The sequence below is a fragment of the Panthera tigris genome, chromosome C1 (genome assembly GCF_018350195.1).
Source record: "Panthera tigris isolate Pti1 chromosome C1, P.tigris_Pti1_mat1.1, whole genome shotgun sequence".
Classification (NCBI taxonomy): domain Eukaryota; kingdom Metazoa; phylum Chordata; class Mammalia; order Carnivora; family Felidae; genus Panthera; species Panthera tigris.
This window is the reverse complement of record NC_056667.1, coordinates 210,727,377-210,748,636: the sequence shown is the minus strand read 5'-3', so window position 1 is coordinate 210,748,636 and position 21,260 is coordinate 210,727,377. Positions and strand designations below refer to the sequence as shown.

Below are 21,260 nucleotides of genomic sequence, written 5' to 3'. Positions count from 1 at the left end.
GACGCACAAACGGCCATCGGTGATACTTAAATGAATGAGCACGGATGTGGTCCAAAAAAATCTTTATGGACACAGGAATTTGAACTTCATATAATTTGCACATGTCATGAAATATTCTTCATCTTCGGTTTTTTTTTTCAACTATTTAAAAATATAAAAACCATTCTTTTAAAAATTTTTTTAATGTTTTTATTTATTTTTGAGGGGCAGAGACAGAGCACAAGCGGGGGAGGGGCAGAGAGCGAGGGAGACACAGAATCCAAAGCAGGCTTCAGGCTCTGAGCTGTCCGCACAGAGCCCGACAGGGGGCTCGAACCGGTGAGCCACGAGATCATGACCTAAGCTGAAGTCAGATGCTTAACCGGCTGAGCTACCCAGGTGCCCCCAAAACCATTCTTATTTACTGGCTATCCAATAGTAGACAGTGGACTAGATTTGGTCTATGGGCCATAGTTTGCCAACCCCTGCTCCATAGTGAAGGGAGCATCGGGAGCACCGGTAATGCAGTCTATCTTTTTTTTTTTTTTCATTAATGTTTATTTATTTATTTTTGAGAGAGAGAGAGCACAAGCGGGAGAGAGGTGGAAAGAGTAGATTATACAGAATCTGAAGGAGGCTCCAGGCTCCGAGCTTCAGCACAGAGCCCAAACACAGGACTCAAACCCACGAAGTATGAGATCATGACCTGATCCGAAGTCAGACGCCCAACCGACTGATCCACCAGGTGCCCCCAGTCTATCTTTTTAAATCATGAACTCTAGTCTCCAGGATTGTCCTTGAACAACCCATTTTGCAAATTTGGATGCTGGGGAAGGAATGCTGGTCAGGATAGATGGGGTTATGATGCAGTAACTCCAAAATCTCAGTGGTTCAAAACAACAAAGGTTTATTTCTCACTCATGCAAGGTCCTTCGAAATGTCAGGGCTACTTTCTAGGGCAACTGTCCCCCATGCAATGACTCAGCTTTATTCCTCCGTATCAACACATGTCCCCTCGATATTGGCAAGGGACAAGAATGTGGAAAATCACACACCAGCTCTTAAAGGTTTCCCTCCAGAAGCGACATATTTCACTTTTCATTGGCAAAACCAGTCACGTCGCATGATGGCTTTTAAATACATCTACAAATTCATGGACACTGCCACCTCCAAAAGGTGGAGCCTAATTTCCCTTCCCTTGCAGGTGACTAGACTAGGCGCCTTGATGCTGACATGGGGAACGTTGTAGAGGCTGTGCTGTGTGACTTTCGAGGCTAGGTGTCTTATCCCATTTGGGCTGCGAGAACAAGTTAGCCCAGGCTGGGAGCCTTCAACACAACAGAAATTGATTGCCCACAGATCTGGAGGCTGGACATCTGAGATCTAAGGTGCCAGCATGGTTGGATGAGGGCCCTCTTCCAGGTCACAGTCTTCTCACTGAGTCCTCACATGGCAGAAGTGGGAAGGGAGCTCCCTGGGGTCTCTTTCATAAGGGCACTAATCCCATTCATGAGGGTTCCCCTATCATGTCCTAAGCACCTGCCAAGGTTCTACCTCCAAAGACAACATTGAGGGTTAGGTTTCAACATGGGAATTTTAAGGAGACATAACATTCGGTCTAGAACAAATGATTGAGCGATATTTCTGAACTTAAAAAAAAATGTTAATGCAACATAAACTATAGGTGTAATGATATCACTGGGGTCAATCTGACCTTAAGTCATTGAAGTATACCAGATCCAACTGCCCAAGAATGGTCCTGTCACTTTACATGTACACAGAAAGAAATATAAATTTCTCTCCACACACACACACACACACACACACACACACGTAGCCTTATGTAATGTTTATACCTATATGTCATAGCTAGAAATGAAATTTCCTTTAAAATTTGCTTTTAACAAGTCCTTAATAATGAACACTGGCCTTGTTTATAGTTAACTGGTAACCATTATATCACAATAGCAGGACATGATAGATAGGATACGAGCAGGAAACAACTCGATTCTTTTTCCCAGGGCCCATTCAAACCACATTTGTGGATTCAACCTTTATCTCCCCTGAAGTGAAAACTTTACTGAGGTTTTGGATCCCATACTTCTTTCACTCTTTTTTTTAAGGTGGTTAAAAGACACATAACATCAAATTTACCATCTAAACCATTTTTAAGTATAGTTTGGTAAATGTCAAGTAGAGTCACATTATGGTGAAACAAATCTCCAGAACTTTTTCATCTGAAAAAAAAAAAAAAGGTCATTTCAAACTCTTTACCCATTAAACAAAAACTCCCATTTTCCTCCTTTTCCCGGCCCCAGCTTCCCACCATGAACCACCCCTTTATTCTCCGTTTCTATGAATTTGACTACCGTAGATAGTTCTTATAAGTAGAATCAAACAGCATTTGTCTTTTTGTGACTGGCTTATTTCACGTAGCACAATGACCTCAAGGTTCATTCATGTTGTAGCATGTGATGGCACTTCCTTTGTTTTGAAGGCTGAAAGATATTCCAGTGTATGTAGAGACAACATTTTGTTTATCTATTCATCCACCAACGGACATCTGGATTGCTCCCACCTTTTGGCTGTTGTGAATAGTGCCGTGAACATGGCTATGCAAATATCTCTTCTGGACCCTGCTTTCCAAAGTATGGGATCCAGTGGAATGACTAGACCATATGGTGGCTCTAGTTTTGATTTTTTGAGGAAACTTCAAACTGTTTTCTGTTGTGGTTGTGCCATTTAGCAATCTCACCAACAGCGCCCAAGAGTTCTGGTGTCTCTACACTCTTACTAACACTTGTTATTTTCTGTGTTTTCAATAGTAGCCATCCCAACGGGTGGGAGGTTTTATTTCACTGTGCTTTGAATTTACATTTTGTTTAGCCACTCTTAAACAATAAAAAGTCCTTTGGTCTGTTTCAGCTCCAAAGGACAATCTCATTTTAGCAAATATGGTAGGCAGAATAGCACCCCTAACACAAAAGATACCCTAATCCCCGGAACCTATGGATATGTTTTGTTACAAGGGAGAATTAAGGTTTCTGGTCACCTTCCCTGACGTCCCCAGACAGAGGCTGGGAGGACATGAAAGGGGCAGGAGAGACCATCCTTACCAAAGGCAGATATAGAACGATGTTTGCATCTTCTGGGTGAGGCAGTTTCCCAGTGATGATTCCTTCTCTTCAACAGCACTTTGCGAATCCTCACCAAAGTCACTCCCTGGGGACCCTGGGGCCATTCTGGTCTCTGGCCAAGTGCTTCTCATCCAATCTTCATCCTCTGTAGCCAGTGATACCTTCCAGCCTCTTTTTGCTGATGGCCTTTGTCCTTTGTCAAGAAGCCTTCAAAGATAAGTGTTTTACAACGACCCCAAGGCCAGATCCTTCCACAAGTCCTCTTGGCTCATAAGAACACTCTGGCATCCCACAGGGGCACCTGGGCGGCTTAACTGGTTAAGTGTCAAATTCCTGGTTTCGGCTCAGGTCATGATTTCACGGTTCGTGGGTTCAAGCCCCACATCAGGCTCTGTGTGATTGGTGAGAAGCCTGCTTTGGCTTCCCTCTCACTCCATCTCTCTCTGCCCTTCCCCCACTTGCTCTCTCTCAAACAAACAAACAAAAAAAAACCACTCTGGCATCCTTTCCCTTCCCCCGTCAGGGGAAAATGCAGTTTTCTCTCCATCACATATATATCTTTGTTTGGCCATCAACAGGGCAGTTCTAGCCATAGCCATTGACCTTCTCAGAGAAAAAAAAATGCTTAAAAATTCATTAATATAGCTGCTTATACAGTCTTTAACTTCTAAACAATGGCCAGGATCCATTCAACATTTTCTTATCGTGAGTATTATGAACCACTTTTCTGTTCTTGCTTTTAGAGACTTTGCCCAAGTTCATTCTTAGTTAGCCAATATACGTATGAACCAGCAATAATTTCATGCATTAATAATACACTTGTAGTCATGGTAAATACAATGTTCATAAGAACTTAGGAATCTTGAGATAATTCGCATCTTATCCTTAAGTAAGTTATTTTCATAGAGCTATTTGCAAAGTGTGTGTTCTCTGAACATTTCCTCCAAACTGGCACCCTTTCTGACTTTAAATTCAATATCATTGCACCATTTCCATAGAGGAAAGGGACACATTACGGGAACTCCCCATTAATTACAAGTGGCTTTAACTACCCCTTCATCTCTCCCCTTCCCTTCCACATCTTATCCAAGTTTAAGTTTCTCTAATGAGTGCAAAGGATTTTTGCATCATGAAAAAGATTATTGCTGATGTCATATGACCTCAACTCTCATTCTAAAAACCAGTTTAGACAACTTTGCAATCCAAGACCAGGATATTGAGACCAAAATGATCTTACAAATTCTTAGTAATTAGTTCTTTGTAGATCACCTCTTAAGGAAAGCACAAGAAGCTAATAACAGTTGTTGACTCTTAGAAGAGAACAGGGGATCTGGAAAAAAAAAAAGGGGAGGAGAAGAACTTACATTTCACTAAGTGCCATCTTTAACCTTTTGAGTTTTGTACTATATCTTCCCAACTCAATTTTTTTTAATTTTGAAAACAGTAATTTGCATTTGAAAGTATAAAACTACTTTTCTACCAATGGTGTAAGTAAAAGTCACCTTTTTATATAATAAAATAGTTTTAGGGGCACCTGGGTGACTCGGTTGGGCATCTGACTTTGGCTCAGGGCATGATCTCACAGTTCCTGAGTTTGAGCCCCACGTGGGGCTCTGTGCGTACAGCTTGGAGCCCGGAGACTGCTTCGGACTCTGTGTCTCCCTTTCTCTCCCCTCCCCTGCTCATGATCTATGTCTCTCTCTCTCTCAAAAAAAACAGTAAAAAAAATTAAAAAAAATAGTTTTAGAAGTTTTAAGATTAATAAGATTTCATTCATATTAAGATTAATAGATTTCATTATGGGGAGTCTAAAAAACAAAATAAACAAACAAACAAAACAAACGGACTCTTAAATACAGAGAACAAACGTGGTTGCCAGAGGGAGGTGGGTCAGGGAATGGGTGAAACGGGTGAAGGGGATTAAAAGGTACAAACTTCCAGTTATAAAATAAGTAAGACACAGAAATGAAAAGGACAGCATAGAGAATATAGTCAATAATATTGTAATATTGCTTTATGATGACAGATGGTGACAACACTGCACTGGATAATGCGTAGGATTGTCAAACGAGTATAGTGGACACCTAAAAACAATATAACAGTGTATGTTTACTATATTTCAATAAAAAAAAATACCCCCAAAAAGAGGGAAAAAAAGAAAAGTTTTAAGAATAAATTTGTGTATATTAGATCTAGGACTTATAATTGAGCTAACTTTGGTAACTTTTTTGAGTTTTTATTGCACTCTCAGCTCCCAAATTGTTTAATATTTCAGCAAAAACAAAGAGACAGCCTGGGTTTCGTGGGGAGGGAGTTTATAAAAAGGGCACGTTTTACGGACCACATGAGTCCATTACATCACTTGTGAAGAGCCTGCCATCTACCAGGCACTGTGTTGGGTACCAGGACACGAAGGTACTCGGCCATGGCAATCTCTGCTGCCCCGAAGACACTTGGATATTGCAGAAGAGAAGCTCAGGCTTTGAAATCCCAGAGTTGAGGATGGAAGAAGAGAGAAGGCAGACTGAACACCCAGAGAAGGAGGAGTTGGAGCCAAAATGGAGTCTAGACATGATACAGAAGCCGCTAGAATCTGAAAACAGGCTGGGGGATCTCAGGATGGGAGAGGGTAGTCAAAGCAACGGATGAAAAAGAGGCTCTTTTCCAGAAGGCAGGTGTCCACACCCAAAGCACAGTGGAGAACTGAGGCCCAGATTTCCCAAGCAATTGGTCCACCTCTCAACAGCGATAAAATCATCACCTGTGGCCAAGTCATATAAATGGCAAATCTGAAAGGGAAGTTCCTGACCTAAGCTCCTGCAAGGCTTTTCTAAGCCTCAGCTTTTCTCATTCGTAAATCAGGAATAATAATACCTACATATACCTGTTATGAGAATTTGACATTTAATATATATAATATATATATATATACATATATATATATGTATATATATATATTATTAGGTGCCCCTAAATATATATATATATATATATAATGTCAAATTATATATATATATATATATATATATATATATATAATGGTTTGCATTGTGCCATATATATATATATATATATATATATAATGGTTTGCATTGTGCCAGGAGCATAATAGTTGCTCAACAGTGAGCAACTATTTTGCTTCTGTCGTTATCACCTGTGAATAAAACTAAACGTCCTAATGGTGGATCCCGTGGATGCACTCTTTCAGTTCTCGGTTCACCCCCATTTGGGGACAACTTCCTGTACTGTAACTTCCTGTTCCTGTGAAACTAGGAACTACATTTCCCAGACTTCTTTACTCTTAGGGTCTGGAGGCCAGATGGGTTCCACCAGTTAGAGACAATCACTTGAGATTTGAAAGACGGAAGGAGGTGGAGGCCATCTGCCAGCTGCTCTTTCTTTTGGAAATTCACTATATTAAGGGGGGGGTCTCGGGTGGGGGCGGGGGGCAGTGGTGGAAGCAGCTGCTTGATCTCCAGATCCCGGCTGCAATGGTTTTCTCTTGACGCCAACAAGTGGTGGCTCCTGATTTCCCCTCCCCCAGTCCTGCCAGAGACTTTGTAAGCATCTAATTCCTGTATTAAATCCCATCCTACAGTGATGATTCCTGTTTCCACAGCTGAATCCTGACTTGCTTAGAAGTGGATGTTTCATCTAAAGAAATCTCATATGTAAACTCCTGTGAAAGACTTTGTTTTGTGCTGCTGCCTCAAAATGGCTCAGGTTCAAGTCATGAGTTAATTGCCATGTTTAAAGCAGCTCAATGTTCTTCTCGATGCCGATGCCGTTCCCTTTGAGAACTGTTAACATTATACAATTAAAGTGTTCTGGGATCTTGAACGGTTAACTCCAAATATCACACTGAAAGGCAGAGTATAGTTTTGTAATGATTATAACCCATCCGTTATCTTTCTTTATACTTTATTTGGCTGAAAGGAAAATGGTCCCCGAAATAATTTTGCCTCCTAATAGCCATTCTTCCTTCCTGTCTTAGGATCAAGAACCCCAATGTTTAGCCAGGGACTCTACTACCCAGCTAAAATTCATTCCCATTCTCTCTTAAAGCCAGGCATAGGCGTATGAGTAAATTTTGGCCAGTTAGATAGAAGAAAAAGTATTTTGTGTAACTTCTAAAAAGTGTCTGTAGAAGGAGGGTATAGGGGTGCCTGGGTGGCTCAGTCGGTTGTACTTCCAATTTTGGCACGGGTCATGATCTCACGGTTCATGGGTTCGAGCCCTGCGTCAGGCTCTGCGCTGACGGCTCAAACCTGGAGGCTGTTTCAGATTCTGTGTCTCCATCTCTCTCTGCCCCTCCCCTGCTCACTCTCTCTCTCTCTCTCTCTCTCTCTCTCAAAAACAAATAAACATTGAAATTTATTTTTTTTTTTTTTAAAAAGGAGAATATAGACCTTCCTTTGCCCCTTACTCCTTCCTGTTGGCTGGAGTATGAACATGATGACAGGAACAGTAACAGCCATTTTGGGCCATGAGGTAGCATAATAAGCATATCAGAGTAGAACAGAATGAACCTGTTGTTTGCAGAGCTGTGATATAAGACTGCATTGTCTACCTCCAGATTTCTTTTACATCAGAAAAAAATCTCAAACTTTACAAAATCACTGTTATTTGGTTTCTGCTTTGTTACTACATGCAGCGAAGCCTACCCCTAATGAATAGAAGAGGAACGGCCAAACTTCTCTTCCTATCAACCATGGACTATTTCTCCATTTCTAAAAACAAGTGCGTTCTCAAAAGCTGCCTGACTACTGAAACACAGTAGGGCATGCCGCCAAAAATGTTGATCTGGGTTTAGAATTAAAGATATAAAACGATTTCCGTGAGGCCAGTTCAACGCACACAGCAACGAAGTTTGCAAGCCAGATGAATAGCTCTGACTTACTCCTATCGCTTCCAGAATCAAACCAAGACACCAATTTTAGGTTGCGTAAAAGGCAAGTCCTCAAGCCTGGCTGATGGTCCGCTAGGGCTAGAGTCACTGATTCCAAGTGGCTGAGTTCCAGATTAAACTGGCTCTCTGTCGTTCATAATGTGACCACACCACAGCTGACAGCACATCCAGTGGTATAATCCGCTTTGCAGCTCTCTGTTCCAGAGCCCATAGATCAGGGGGTTAAGACACTGTGCAAATGCAAAGACTCCAAAAAGTACCAGGTTTAAAGCAAAGAAAAACACCCCACACATCTTTCCCAAACCTATGAATATCAGGATTGGTATTACATGCAAACTCATCTGCACTAAATGAATAAGGACTGTTTTTTTTGCTTTGATATTTGATCTGTTAAAATGGCCAGCCCGTTTGCCTTCTCGGTAGATCAGAAAGTAACTTATAAGAATGATGGACAGAAGAAAGAAAAGGAAAACCATGCCAACGGCTCTGGCAGGAGGGCCGTTCAAGATCACAGGGCACAGGGGTTCAGATTTAAAAACGGCAACTCGAGGGGGGTTAGCGCTTTCTATGAGGAATAAGCAAACATTCTTGAATATGATGATTACCCAAGACCCAGCCAAGATCCTGTACTTAACCGAATCTACCAAGGACAGAGATTTCAAAGGCCAGCAAATAGCCAGGTAAGTGTTGACCGCCATCAAGGCCAGCGTAAAGAGGATCCCTTCTCCAACACTTAGCTGGACCCCAAATACCACCCAGCACACCAGCACGGGGCTGTTGGCCAGCAGAGCCCGCATCCCTTGGAAAACCACCCCGAGGCCACAGTAGGAGGAGATGCATAGCAGATGGTGGCACAGGAGGATGTGTCGGACCTCTTTCCTCAGCTTCGAATTCTGTAACACTATTGTGATGATGACGACGGTGACGAATGTGGCAAAGAAGAAGGCCACCACATACACAGAGGCCTTCACTGTTGCTTCCAGCCTCAGCCAATCCGATATGTTGCAGTGGTCAGAAGACAAGTTCATGATCTTCAGGGCAACTTGGCTCCTGAGGGATTAAAGCACCAGAAAGAGTGAATCACGAAGCATCTTGGGTGGTTTTCCAACTCTGTGACCTTGTAAATCTCAAGGAACACATTGCACGTTTTTTGGTATAGAGGATGAAAATTTTAGATGTATGGACATGAACCAAAGAAACTAGAGAAATCAGGGGCGCCTGGGTGGCTCAGTTGGTTGAGCATCCTACTTCAGCTCGGGTCATGACCTTATGGTCCGTGAGTTCGAGCCCCGCATCTGTGCTGACAGCTCGGAGCCTGGAGCCTGCTTCGGATTCTGTGTCTTTCCCTCGCTCTCTGCCCCTCTCTCACTCATCCTCTGTCTCTCTCTGTCTCAGAAATAAATAAACATTTTTAAAAATTTTTAAAAAAAAGAAGCTAGAGAAATCATTTGGGGGTCTTCTCTTTATTTCAGCAGAGGGGCACATACTCAAACCATCCAAAAGGAAGGTCTGAAAGGTGGACTCTCAGTACTCAGCAAATTGCTCAAAATCAGGTCAAGGTTCCACCCTCTGTGCATCCTTTTCCATCTTTGATTGTGAGAACTTTTTCAACTTGGAGCCACAAAGCACAACAGTGTAAAACTCAGTTGATTAATCACCAAGCACTAGTTAACAGCACATGCAAAGGTCTGGGGAATGGATTAGGGCAAGAGCTGTAAAGGATGTGAGGAAGCTATTGATGCAGAGGCTGGAATTCATTTGGGTCCATAAGACATGACAAAGATATTAACAAAAATGATAGCAATCATCGGTGACATTTACCCAGTACTTTCTAGGGATCAAAACTGTTTTTAGAGCATATTGTTCTAACCCTGGGGTATGGTTTATGTTTCACCGAGTGGTTTTATTATGCACTTTTTTGCAAATGGGGAAACGGACTTAAGGAGGCTAAGTAACCTACTCAGGGCCATATAGTTATTGGGGAGAGGGGCCACGATTTGAATTTCAGAGTACAACGCCAGCACCCATTCTCTCAACCACTACAAGGAAGTTCATGTCAAATGCAAGGTCACTTTTAAAAAAAGGGGGGGCTGGGGGAGAGGGGCGCCTGGGTGGCTCAGTGGGTTAAATGTCAGACTCTTGATTTTAGCTCAGGTCCTGATCTCGTGGTGAGATCAAGCCCCACATCAGGCTCTGCATTGACAGCACAGAGCCTGCTTGGGATTCTCTCTCTCCCTCTCTCTCTACCCCTCCCCCAGTTGCCTGCGTTCTCTCTCTCTCTCTCTCTCTCTCTCTCTCTCCTCTCTCTCTCAAAATAAATAAATAAACTTCAAAAGAAATCCAATGTCGAATGCATGTTCCGAGTTCTCCTCGGGTCAATGTCGTGTGACCAACCCAACTGGACCCCATTTGTAGAAATACCATTTCTGTGGTTCAGCTGGAAGACCATCCATCCTAGAAGGTGCTGGGACCTTAGGATTACTGAGGAACTGTGGCCACTGAAATGGTAAGATGTGTGTAATAGCCTCATGGAATCTTCTCAAGCCTGCACAGCAATGGACAGCGCACTGTGCCACAGCCTGGGGAACCCCGGAATTTCCGGATCTCTGTCTCTGAAAGTCTATGGCAGAGATGCCAACTGTTGCCTCCCCGCTACTAGCTTTCCTTACTTCCCCACCACCTCAGTGTTGTGTGGAACTAGGGATAGCTATCTGACGCAGGGAGAATTATTCCGGAGACGGTGCTGAATCCACTGGTGTCTGCCTCTTAAACATCCAACTGCAAAGTTCTCACAGAGAATGTGGCCCAAGTGTGATGTCATGTCATTGGCCTGCCAGTAATGGTGGAATGTGGGTGAGTGAAGAAAGTGACAGCGAGGGGCAAGAGGAGAGCAGAGGGAACGACAAGGTCCCCGAGAGTCTACAAAGGCCCTCGCAAGACAAAGAGAACAGCATGGGCTCCCGAATTTCTTTTCTTTAAATGTTTATTTATTTATTGTTGCGAGAGAAAGTGGGGGAGGGGAAGAGAGAGAGGAAGACTGACGATGCAAAGAAGGCTCCAAGCTCTGAGCTGACAGCAGAGAGCCCGACGTGGGGCTTGAACTCCAAGCAACGAGATCCTGACCTGAGCCAGAGTTGGACGTTTAACTGACTAAGCCACCCTGGTGCCTCTGGGTTCCTGAATTTCTGATTCCATTGAGGTAGCTCTGCATTTTCTGTCCTTGGGTCCTAAAAATATAACACACCGCTCTATTATTTGAGCTAGCTTAAATGGGTTTCCATTCCCTTATATAAGCCCCTCGCGTGGTAAGTATATAAAGTGGACTTTAAAGAGGCACAGTATATTACATTGATTTCCTAAAGGGCGTGTCACCGTGGAGACAGCTACCGCAAGCTGCTGAGAATCTAAGATGCCACGGCTCCTTATGCAGTCCCTGCCAAAGGCACCGTTTTCCCTCGCATATTGCGTTGTCACCCTTTGTGGAGAATTTCCCCTGCTGGGATGGATTTTTGTGCCATTGTCATGCGGCCAAACTCCAGGCATTTATTTCTCTACTCCCCGGCTCTCCAGAGGGGAATAGAAATTGTAATGGTCAGGGGAGCCTGAGTGGCTCAGTCGGTTGAGCACTGGACTTCGGCTCAGGTCATGATCTCGTAGTTTGTGAGTTCAAGCCCCACATCGGGCTCTGTGTTGACAGCTCAGAGCCTGGGGCCTGCTTCAGATTCTGTGTGTGTGTCCCTCTCTGGTTCTCCCCCGTTCATGCTTGCACTCTCTCTCTCTAAAATAAATAAACATTAAAAAAATGTCTTAATACAAAGAAATTGAAATGGTCATTGTCATTGTCAAACTCATCATCAAGCTTTCTTTTAGCTACAGCTTTTTCGGTCAAAATCTTACTCCAGAACCCTTCAACGATCGATAGAAAAACGCGTATCTGCCCGCATTAAATGCCTCCTCATGGCTCTCTCCCAGAGGACATTCTTGTAACTGTCCTCAGGACACCACCACGGACACCGAGGGCTCCAGTGGAGATGGGGCAAAGTTAGGGGTTTATTATAGCTGCAGCTACAGTCATTCAGGTGGAAAAAAGGAGGTTGTAAAATTTTTTTTCCAAAGGAAGTACAATGAGAGTCACTCAGGCTCTGTGTAGGGTTTCAAGTCTTAGAACACAGCCAGGCCAAGCCCCGCCCGTTGCTATTGGGGAGGTGCTATCAGATGAACTAGACAGGTGTGCAGGGGCCGCCAGGCGGAATCACAAGGACTGGGCTTTAAACCTAGGTCTGCTGCCAATGAGGAGTGGGATTTTGGACACTAAAGTCACTTCCCTTCTCTGGTCCTTCGTTCCTGACATCACAGCCACATAGGATTGCAAACTCCACATCCTTTCTCTCTCTGTCCACAAGGTCGTCTTCACTCATATCCACAGCAGCCAGCTCTTATCTGGGACTTTTCCTTATTTTTGAGACAAGATTGGCCCTGTCCTCGATGCAGAATGTCCTCATCTGATTCCCCATGGCTGAGCCTTGAATAGAATCACCAGCTCTCTAGGACAGGTCTAGACCCCTCCCAGGATCTAAAACCCAGCCTCCGAGTCCCAGTATTAGGGGGGTCACTCCTGCCAGGCTCTTCTATGGTCCACCTGGGCCTCCCAGCAATGCCCACTCCTGGGCTCATTGTTACCTGGTTTGACCTACCTAATGCGCTATAACTCGCCCCCCTTTATTCAATCTTGCTCTCACCCCTCATTCTGCCCAGAATCCTCGTCTTCTCTGTAGCTTCCCTGTTGGATTCCTCATTTCTGCTCACCAGGACTACCTTGCACCTGCATTGCCCCCCATCGGCCCCTGCACACCTGTCTAGTTCATCTGATAGCACCTCCCCAATAGCAACGGGCGGGGCTTGGCCTGGCTGTGTTCTAAGACTTGAAACCCTACACAGAGCCTGAGTGACTCTCATTGTACTTCCTTTGGAAAAAAAATTTTACAACCTCCTTTTTTCCACCTGAATGACTGTAGCTGCAGCTATAATAAACCCCTCTCCCTCCCAATCTGATACGGTTTCAGGGAACTATTTACTATTGAGAGCAAGCAAGAACTAGTCTCTGTAGTTTTCTAATACGTTTAACACTCTGATCAACACGGCACGATGTCACACGATTGTACTCCACAATCTTCCTTGTGCGTCGAAACATACAATGAATATCCAATACAATGGAAAACAGTGAGGTTACAGGTGGTAAAACACAGGCGCTGACATACAGAAGCTTCTCACCCAGGGGAAGAGGCAGAATACAATATAACTGGGTAGTCATAACCAGAAACATCATGTGTCGTTTCACTCATTTGCCAACTGAGGAAGAAGGTTGGGTGTCTCTTGCGGGGGTGGGGGTTGGGGGGAGCAGGGGGACGTTGTTCAGAATGGAAGGGGTCACAGAGGCAGTGAGAGAAAGCTCGTTGGAAGAGGTGAGACTTGAATCCAGCCTTTCCAGGTTGAAAACTAGAGCAAAGCAGGGGCAAAGGTGGATAGAGACGAGGAGAAGTGCAGATCGTAGCCAACAGAAAGCAGCAAAAGCCAAGGTGGGAACCATGAGCAGATTGAATTTGGTGGAGTGGAGGCTTATTCAGAGGACAAAGTCCAGGACCAGTTTTCAAGGGCCTCGATACCTTTCCTAAGGTTAAACTTCACTTCGTAGGCAATGAGGAGACTTGCATGATCAGAATTAGAAGTAGCACATGCCACAGGTTAAGAGGCAACATGGGATGCCCACCCTTGCTTGCATAGTGGTGTCTTACAGGAGCTCTGACGAGCAGGAGCCCGGCAAAGGACAAATGTGCACAGTGAAGACGCTGCTATGACAGCAGGTGGCTTAAAACTCTTTTTATAGACAGGAACGTTGCAAATCTGCAAAATCAACGAGGGCAAGTTTTATTGCCTTTAATTTATTTATGAGAGCTCAGAAAGATGAGTAATTTATTCAGGATCATGCAGCCAGACAGACGCTCCCAGTCTCCAAGTTCATATTCCGTCGCAGAGGTATATTTGCATATCAAGAGCTCATGGCAACAAAACCCATGTAATAAATCCTCATCTATACGCACGACCTCCACTTATGGATAATTCCTAGAGCGTTTTTCTTCCGAAATCGTAAAATGGGAATACCTGTTTTCTTCTGGCCCCAAATGTTCCTTTGGCTTCAGCTCTGTAAGACAACCCTGGAGGCTAACAAATTTCAGCAGAGAGTTACATTCTGGCCACAACTGCCCCGCAAAAAACGGGCACCACCACTCCCTGCGAAAATCCTGTGGGAAGCAGACGTGTGGGAAGGGCTGCGTGGGCACCTAAGAACGTCAGGGAAGCAGCTGGTCTCATCCTAAGAACGCTGCTCGGGGCAACCCCCTGAGGACGACGTGCTGCCCTCGGTGAGAGACAGAATATATCAACGGATAAGGCCATATTTAAAAATTAAACTCTGATCCACAACCCGCAACCACCTGCCAGGAACCCAAGCCGTCCTCCACAGTCACCAGCCCAGGGGGGGCAACCTGCTGTCTCTTGTGACAGTCCAGCCAGCCAATCAACAGCCTCTGTAACAACTGGCCCCAAATGGCCAGGACTCGATTAATCACGGACAGCGTCCCTGATTTTTGTCCCTGCTTCCAACTTAGGACCAACCAGAGAGAGCCACGTACGTCCTCCCGAACAGTCACATAGACACCCACAGCTAAGGAACGGGTAACGACACAAACTGAACAGTGGCTAATTCGCGCTGATGACTCACTACGAGACGGCTCTGGTGAGAGATGCCTCCTTCCATCAGCACACCAGCCCAGGAAGGTGGCACAATTATTATTTGCATTTTTCCGAAGAGAGAGCTGAGAGATAGAGGCAGGAGGGAACTCAGCCAGGGTTAATGAGCTGGTGACAGGGACGCTGGAGCTTGGAGCAGGCAGTCCCCCTGCAGGTGTGATCTCTAAGCCACTGGGCCAGGTGTTCCCCTCCCGCCCGGACCCCGCTCCCCACATCAGGGAAAGACTCCACGTACATAAAAGTTGTGAGGGGCTCCACACACCTCTCAGGGAGTTGCCGGTTAATGGTGAAATCTGGCTTCAAACCCAATTCTCCTGATTTCTGAGATGACATTTTGTTAATGTCGTTTGTTAAGGTTTTTCCTAACAGTACTGGTGCGGGTGGGTTGAATTCTTTTGTAAAAAGAAAAAAAAGGAAAACTTAGCAGGTGTTGTGATCCCAATTGTGTCCCGCTCAAGTTCATATGTCGAAGCCCTAACCTCCAGAACCTCCAGTATCTGCATCTGGAGACTGGGTCTTTAAAGAGGGAATTACGTTAGAATGAGGGCGGGAGGGTGGGCTGTGATTTCATCTGATTGGTGCCCTTGTGTCCTTGTAAGAAAAGGAGATTAGGGGACTGGGTGGCTCAGTAGGTTGAGCATCCATCTGACTTCGGTTCAGGTCATGACCTCGAGGTCCGTGGGTTCGAGTCCCACATCGGGCTCACTGCTGTCAGCACAGAGCCTGCTTCGGATCCTCTGTCCCCCTCTCTGTGCCCCTCCCCTACTTGCGCTCTCCCCCAAAATAAATAAATTTAGGAAGAAAAGAAAAGAAAAGAAAAGAAAAGAAAGGAAAAGGAGATGAGGAAACCCAGAGAGCCTCCAGATGCGTGTGCACAGAGAAAAGACCATGTAAAGAGGCGTCAAGAGAAGACAGTCATCTGTAATCCAAGGAGAGAGACCTCAGAGAAAATCAACCCTGCCAGCACCTGGATCTTGGACTCCCAGCCTCCAAATCTGTGAGAAATTAAGTTTCTGTTGTTTAAGTCACCCCGTCTGCGGTATTTTGTCTTGGCAGCCCGAATAGACTGATTCCACGGGGCAGAGCAGCTCCCGGCTCCCACCTTATTTCCAGGTAGCTGAGAAGGTCTTCCCACGGGTCTCTCCAGACTCTCCCCACCCCCAGAACCTATGCCCTCTAAGAGGGAGGAGGGCCGTTCCTTCCTGGGCCTCGCGGTCAGTCAGGCAGTGGACGCCAAGGTTAGGGCCAGTATCTGACTTACCACCAGCAGAAAGGACTCATCAGCTGAGAACAGACTTCAGGAATGATTTCATGTGCTCTGTAGCTGCTGGCAGAAGGCCAATAAGATGAAGTGGATACTTCCAGAATAGCTCTTAGAACCCTCCCCGGATGATCAGAACTTCTCCTCTCCCACGACAGACACGCCCTCCCCACGTTAAACATTTAGTCTTCCCCTTTGCTCTAATTGTGGCCTTACTTCTCTGGTATTTGAAAAACACCACTCCAGTCTGGGAAGCTTTGGTGATCTCCACTGTTATTCTCCTCAAAGCGGGCAGGAAGGAAGGGAGGAGACCGGTGTCTACTGAGCACCAGTCACTCAACGTCGAGGACAAGCACTTAGTAAATATTAGCTATGACTGTTAATCATCTGAGAACAGCTCTGGAGGTGACGTGGGAACTGGATGAAATCACAAAGCCTCTGAAGGTGTATCCTGTGACCTCTGAAGGCAGAGAAATCACACATTTTTCTGAGTGCTTTTCTAGGCAGTTAACTTTTTAACTTTGAACTTGCCTTTTCATATATAAAGGGAAATTCTCTAGCTTCCCTCCCCAGTTTTGTTCTGACCACAATTTTGATGCACAGATATTCTTTGAAGTACTCACAGGATTCATTAATCCAGAGATCTGCCACCTGGCTTTAATAGAAACTTGGCCTTTTCTAAACTATTTAATGCGTAAAAACACATCTTGCAAAACAACGTGCACACACATGTTTACTCGAGATTTTTGAAACACCAGGCTGCTCACAAACAAGGGTAGGGTGAAAAAAATTCCCCAAAACCTGGAATATAAATAAATATTAAATAATGAAGTATTGAAAAGAAGGTAGCTCATAAGAATGGTGACAAAGCACTTTTCATTTTATAACCTAAATAATAGTAAGTGTGTGATCTAACATTACAGTCACCGTGATAACAAAAAGTACACAATTTAAGGACCCATTTCGCTGTCCCATATATATCTGCAGATAGAAATAGACATAGGAGCCATTCTAGGATTTCAGAAAAGGATTGTGCATTACTAACTCTAAGAAGATCACATGTAACGACATTTTCCGTGAATCTTAATATAAACTTAAGTAATGAGTTTATACAAAGTTATGGTCCACTGGCTAAAAGCAGAGCCATTCAACTCTGCTTGGAAGGAGCCCTCTGCATTGGCAGGGGACTAACCAAGAACAAAAGTGGCAGTCCCAGCTGACAGACATCTATTCTATCAGTTGGTGAATTCCAGCTATAGGTATCATCCACCTTTCGAAAGGTCGTGTTTCACCGCTTTGCTTTTGAGAAAGATCTACGTCAGTTTCTGTTTTTACTAACTGCAAAAAATAAAGAGGATTTTTGTTTTTACAAAAAAAAAAAAAAAAAAAAAAAGGCAAAAAGCCACCATAGCATCCTGCATGTGTTTTGCAGGGAGCCACGATAGAGGCAGCACGCGTCCCGAGCAGCGAGAGTGGCCCCACCACCTGCTTCCCCGGAACCGTGCTCAGCATCTCGTCTTCAGGCTGCCAGAGTTTTGAGCTGTGTCTATGAGTTTTACCTCGATTTATTTTGTGTATCCATTAGCAAGATGTGTCCTGTGGTATCAGAAAAGTCTATGAGAGGTAATTTGGGGGTTTGGGAACGCTTACAAGTTTCCCATTACAATTAATGGTAATTGCTTCTTCGCTTGATGTCGTTCTGGTTTACGAAAGGTTTCACAGGAACACTGGGCTTTCAGGTAGCAGGGTAAACCCGTCTATGTGGGCCCACCAACACGGATCTAATCGGTGGAGACAGCACAGTAACTAAAACACGCCAGGTGTCCGACACCATGGAGCTTCCGTGGTCCTGAGCCCCTGACGGTAACCGGGCAGGCAGTAAGCAGACGGTATTTTTCTCCCTTCCTCCCTATCTCTCCAGATGCCAAAGGTCAGTATGATGTCTATAAACCACAAAAAGCAAACAGTAATCTGTATGTTGCTAAGCATGTGATTCATTGCTGATACCATTTCCCAGACTCTGAGAGGATTTTGTTGGTTTGGTCGGTCTGTTGGTTTGTCTCTATCAAGTTGGATTTAGTTTTGAAACCCACTGAAGCTATTTTACTGTTGGATTATTGAAATTACTAAGCTATTCAAGAATTAGTTACCTGCGTATCACTTCAACATTATGAAAGCTTACAAATCAACAATAGCTGCCAAGATAGTGAATTTTGTGTTCTGCTGGTAGGCAGGCAATCCTCCACACCACAGCCAATGGGTTTGTTTCGTTGCACAAAGAGTTGGCCCATCCCAAGCGTCAGGACATACCGTTTCTGCCTCAACAGACCACACCTGGCTTTAGCCATAAAGCAGATGTTTTCTTGGTATGATCTCGGCAAAGCTGGAATCAGCAGTTTCCGTGAAGCTCTTTGGCTTTCTCTCTCTGACTCAGCATTGGGGATTGCTGTAAACTTTCTGTCAGGTTTAATCCTATTTCCCCCAACTAAGGTCCAATTGTATTATAGCTATTCTTACTAGCCTTTTTTACATGCTATGATTTGTTTCGCTGATGAAAAGAACTTCCTTAGTTTTGAAATCCACATATAATATACATTACTTGTCAAATTCTCTTACCTGTATTAGGTATCTTTGAGTAAAATATATATTATGCTTGATTATATATGTCATACAAAGTCGACTCTCTAGACCTGAAAACTATGATTTAAATAATTGAAAGTAAAACCCGTGGAATACCTTAACCATGGCCTTCTCTGAAAACTTTTACTTAGCACATAGTTATTAACTTTTGATTTCTCTCGGTTTTCAGAAGCGTATATATTTACAGAGTTTCTTTGGCAGGGATATAAGCCCACGGTCACAGTGAAATCTATTACCATATGAATGGACTTGCATTTTTCCATATTAAAGTCCACTTATACCAAGTTATTAATGCTCTTGCTTATTTTCACTAGCATTTATATTTGCCTTTTAGGAGTGGCATAGAATTTTGAATCATATTTATAGAGCAAATGGCTATTTCAATATTTATCCTTGTGATAATCTTAAAATATGACCACTATATTGATCCCTTTATTTAATAGACTTATTCCCAAGTAAAGAAACATCATTGTTATCAGTGTTATTTTGCAAACATGATCTGTAATTATATTTTGTATTTTTCAACAGGAATTACATTCTAAGTATTGGTGACAAAGAAAACTATTAATGTCAAAAACCCCAGCTATGTTATCATTCAACCACTTTTGAATGATCAAAAAAATTTATAATTTGAATTTTAAAATTCACACCCATGTCCCATTTTCTCCACTTATGTGTTCACTCACTCGTTCATTCATTCAATAAACATGTATTGTGTACCCACCTTGTAACAGGCACTGTGCTAAATGCTGAGCTTGCAGAGAAGAACGAGATATGGTCTTTGTCCTCAAGAGATTTTCTTCACGAGTTTGGAAGTAAGAGCAGGTATGCACACTGGTGTAGTGTTTGAGAGAGATGGCAAAAACATGGATCAATTTCACACATTTTGAATTGGAGAAAACTTATGAAAACCCACAAACCTTTGGTTGGACAGATGTGTGTTTTTCTTCTCCTTTTCCCAAGAAGAGGATCTGGGGAAGGTATTCTTTTTCTTGCATGAAAAACCAGGGCAGGAAATGATGAGATGAATCCCGGACGGTGGAGACATGGGGCTAGCAGGAGGAACTCACTGGAAAGAGCAAGAATACCAGAACGTTTAGTAAGGCTGACGGAAGAAGACAGAATAAAGAAGCCCTCTAGAAAACCACAACTGGGCAAAGAAGGCTGGCACTTTGGATAGGAAATGGGGACCAATGATAAAGGCTGACTTGTCAATGATGCACGCAGAAGGCAAACAGCCATGAAATGATCGAATTTAAGGAAAGGTGTGTTTGAGAGGTATAGATAGCTAGGCCTACATACTGGCCAACTTCTGGTTTTGACCCAAATGACTTTCAAAGCCAACAGAATGCAGACATATAATGAAGCTGCCCCCTCAAAGAATAATGACCGGTCACCACAGGGATTCTCAGTGTACAACTCGATGGATCCAGGCGACAAAACAAGGATGCAAGGCCTCCTGGGAGATGAGGGTGGGCTTTAGATAGGAGAGCAACGGCTGATGTACATATCCCAGCGGTGTGTACCCCACAAACGTACATCTGTGTCATTCTGGCCTTTGAGATTTGCTCCCCTACGCCGAGAACCTTCCCAAAGAACTATAAATTTCCTGCCTTCTTTTTCACCACCTCCTTGGCCGCTTAAACCATCCACGTCCATGAGCTCAGCCTCCCGCAAACTAACAGCAGATATGGAACCCTTGGCTGTAGCAAAGTCCATGAATCGGGCTTATATCATGAGTCTCTGGTTATCGCCAATTTCACCTAACCTGAGCACCTACCCCGTTTCGGACTTTCAGCCTACCCTGATCTTAAATGTGTGGTTGCCATTCAGTCTATGTTTTGACTTCCTAAATGTGTGGTCTCAAAACATTGAATATTATTTCTGGACGATCCAGGACTGGAGCCGCGTGAGGACATTTGCTCTTCCAGAATTGTCATAGTACCATGCAAATCCCCACCTGACCCCAAAGGAAATGTGACCTGGTCAGAAGGCAAGTGCACTAATGAGAGGAAGTGCAGTCTCCAGACAGAGGACCATGGGTGATAAAAGGGATGAGCCAAAAGTGAGTGGGGACCAGTTTGGGGACTTTAGTTTGTGTGAGCAGAGAAGTAAGAATCCATATAACCAAAGAGGGATGCGCTGTCTCTAGACGGTATTAATGCATGCTATTTTAAGACTTAGAGATGGTTTGCTTGTGAGGTTAAGGTGCCTCTTTGTACCACGTCAGGAGGTGACTAGTTTGATCCTGGAAATGTAATCTATGGAAACCATTCAGTGTATTTGTAGGTTCAACAGAAAGGAATTGAAATAGCAGCTGAAAATAGAAGGATGTTTGTTCCCTTGGAAGCAATGAAAAGCAAAGAGCAAGAAGTTAATAATGCATCACCATTGAAAAAGCAAAGGGGTCCCGAGTAATGCAATATCCTGATCTACTTAATAAGCATATCCCATAAGCTGAGAGATACTCATGAGGTTGCCACAGTGTTATTATTTTATTCTGCTATGTGCTAGAGTACTCTGAAGT

General features: G+C 44.0%; 1 protein-coding gene across 1 annotated transcript in view; it reads right to left on the bottom strand.

The window, feature by feature from the left end:
* Positions 1-7,460: 7,460 nt before the first annotated feature.
* The window catches only part of LOC102971498 (probable G-protein coupled receptor 148), a 60,842-nt gene continuing 47,042 nt past the window's right edge, over positions 7,461-21,260 (bottom strand). The window contains exons 4-6 of the mRNA XM_042995586.1: positions 19,654-19,802; positions 19,458-19,567; positions 7,461-9,075 (exon numbers count right to left, since the gene is read on the bottom strand). Coding sequence (XP_042851520.1) covers positions 8,139-9,053 — 915 coding nt within the window. The 5' untranslated portion in view covers positions 9,054-9,075; positions 19,458-19,567; positions 19,654-19,802 and the 3' untranslated portion in view covers positions 7,461-8,138. The remainder of the gene's footprint in view (positions 9,076-19,457; positions 19,568-19,653; positions 19,803-21,260) is intronic.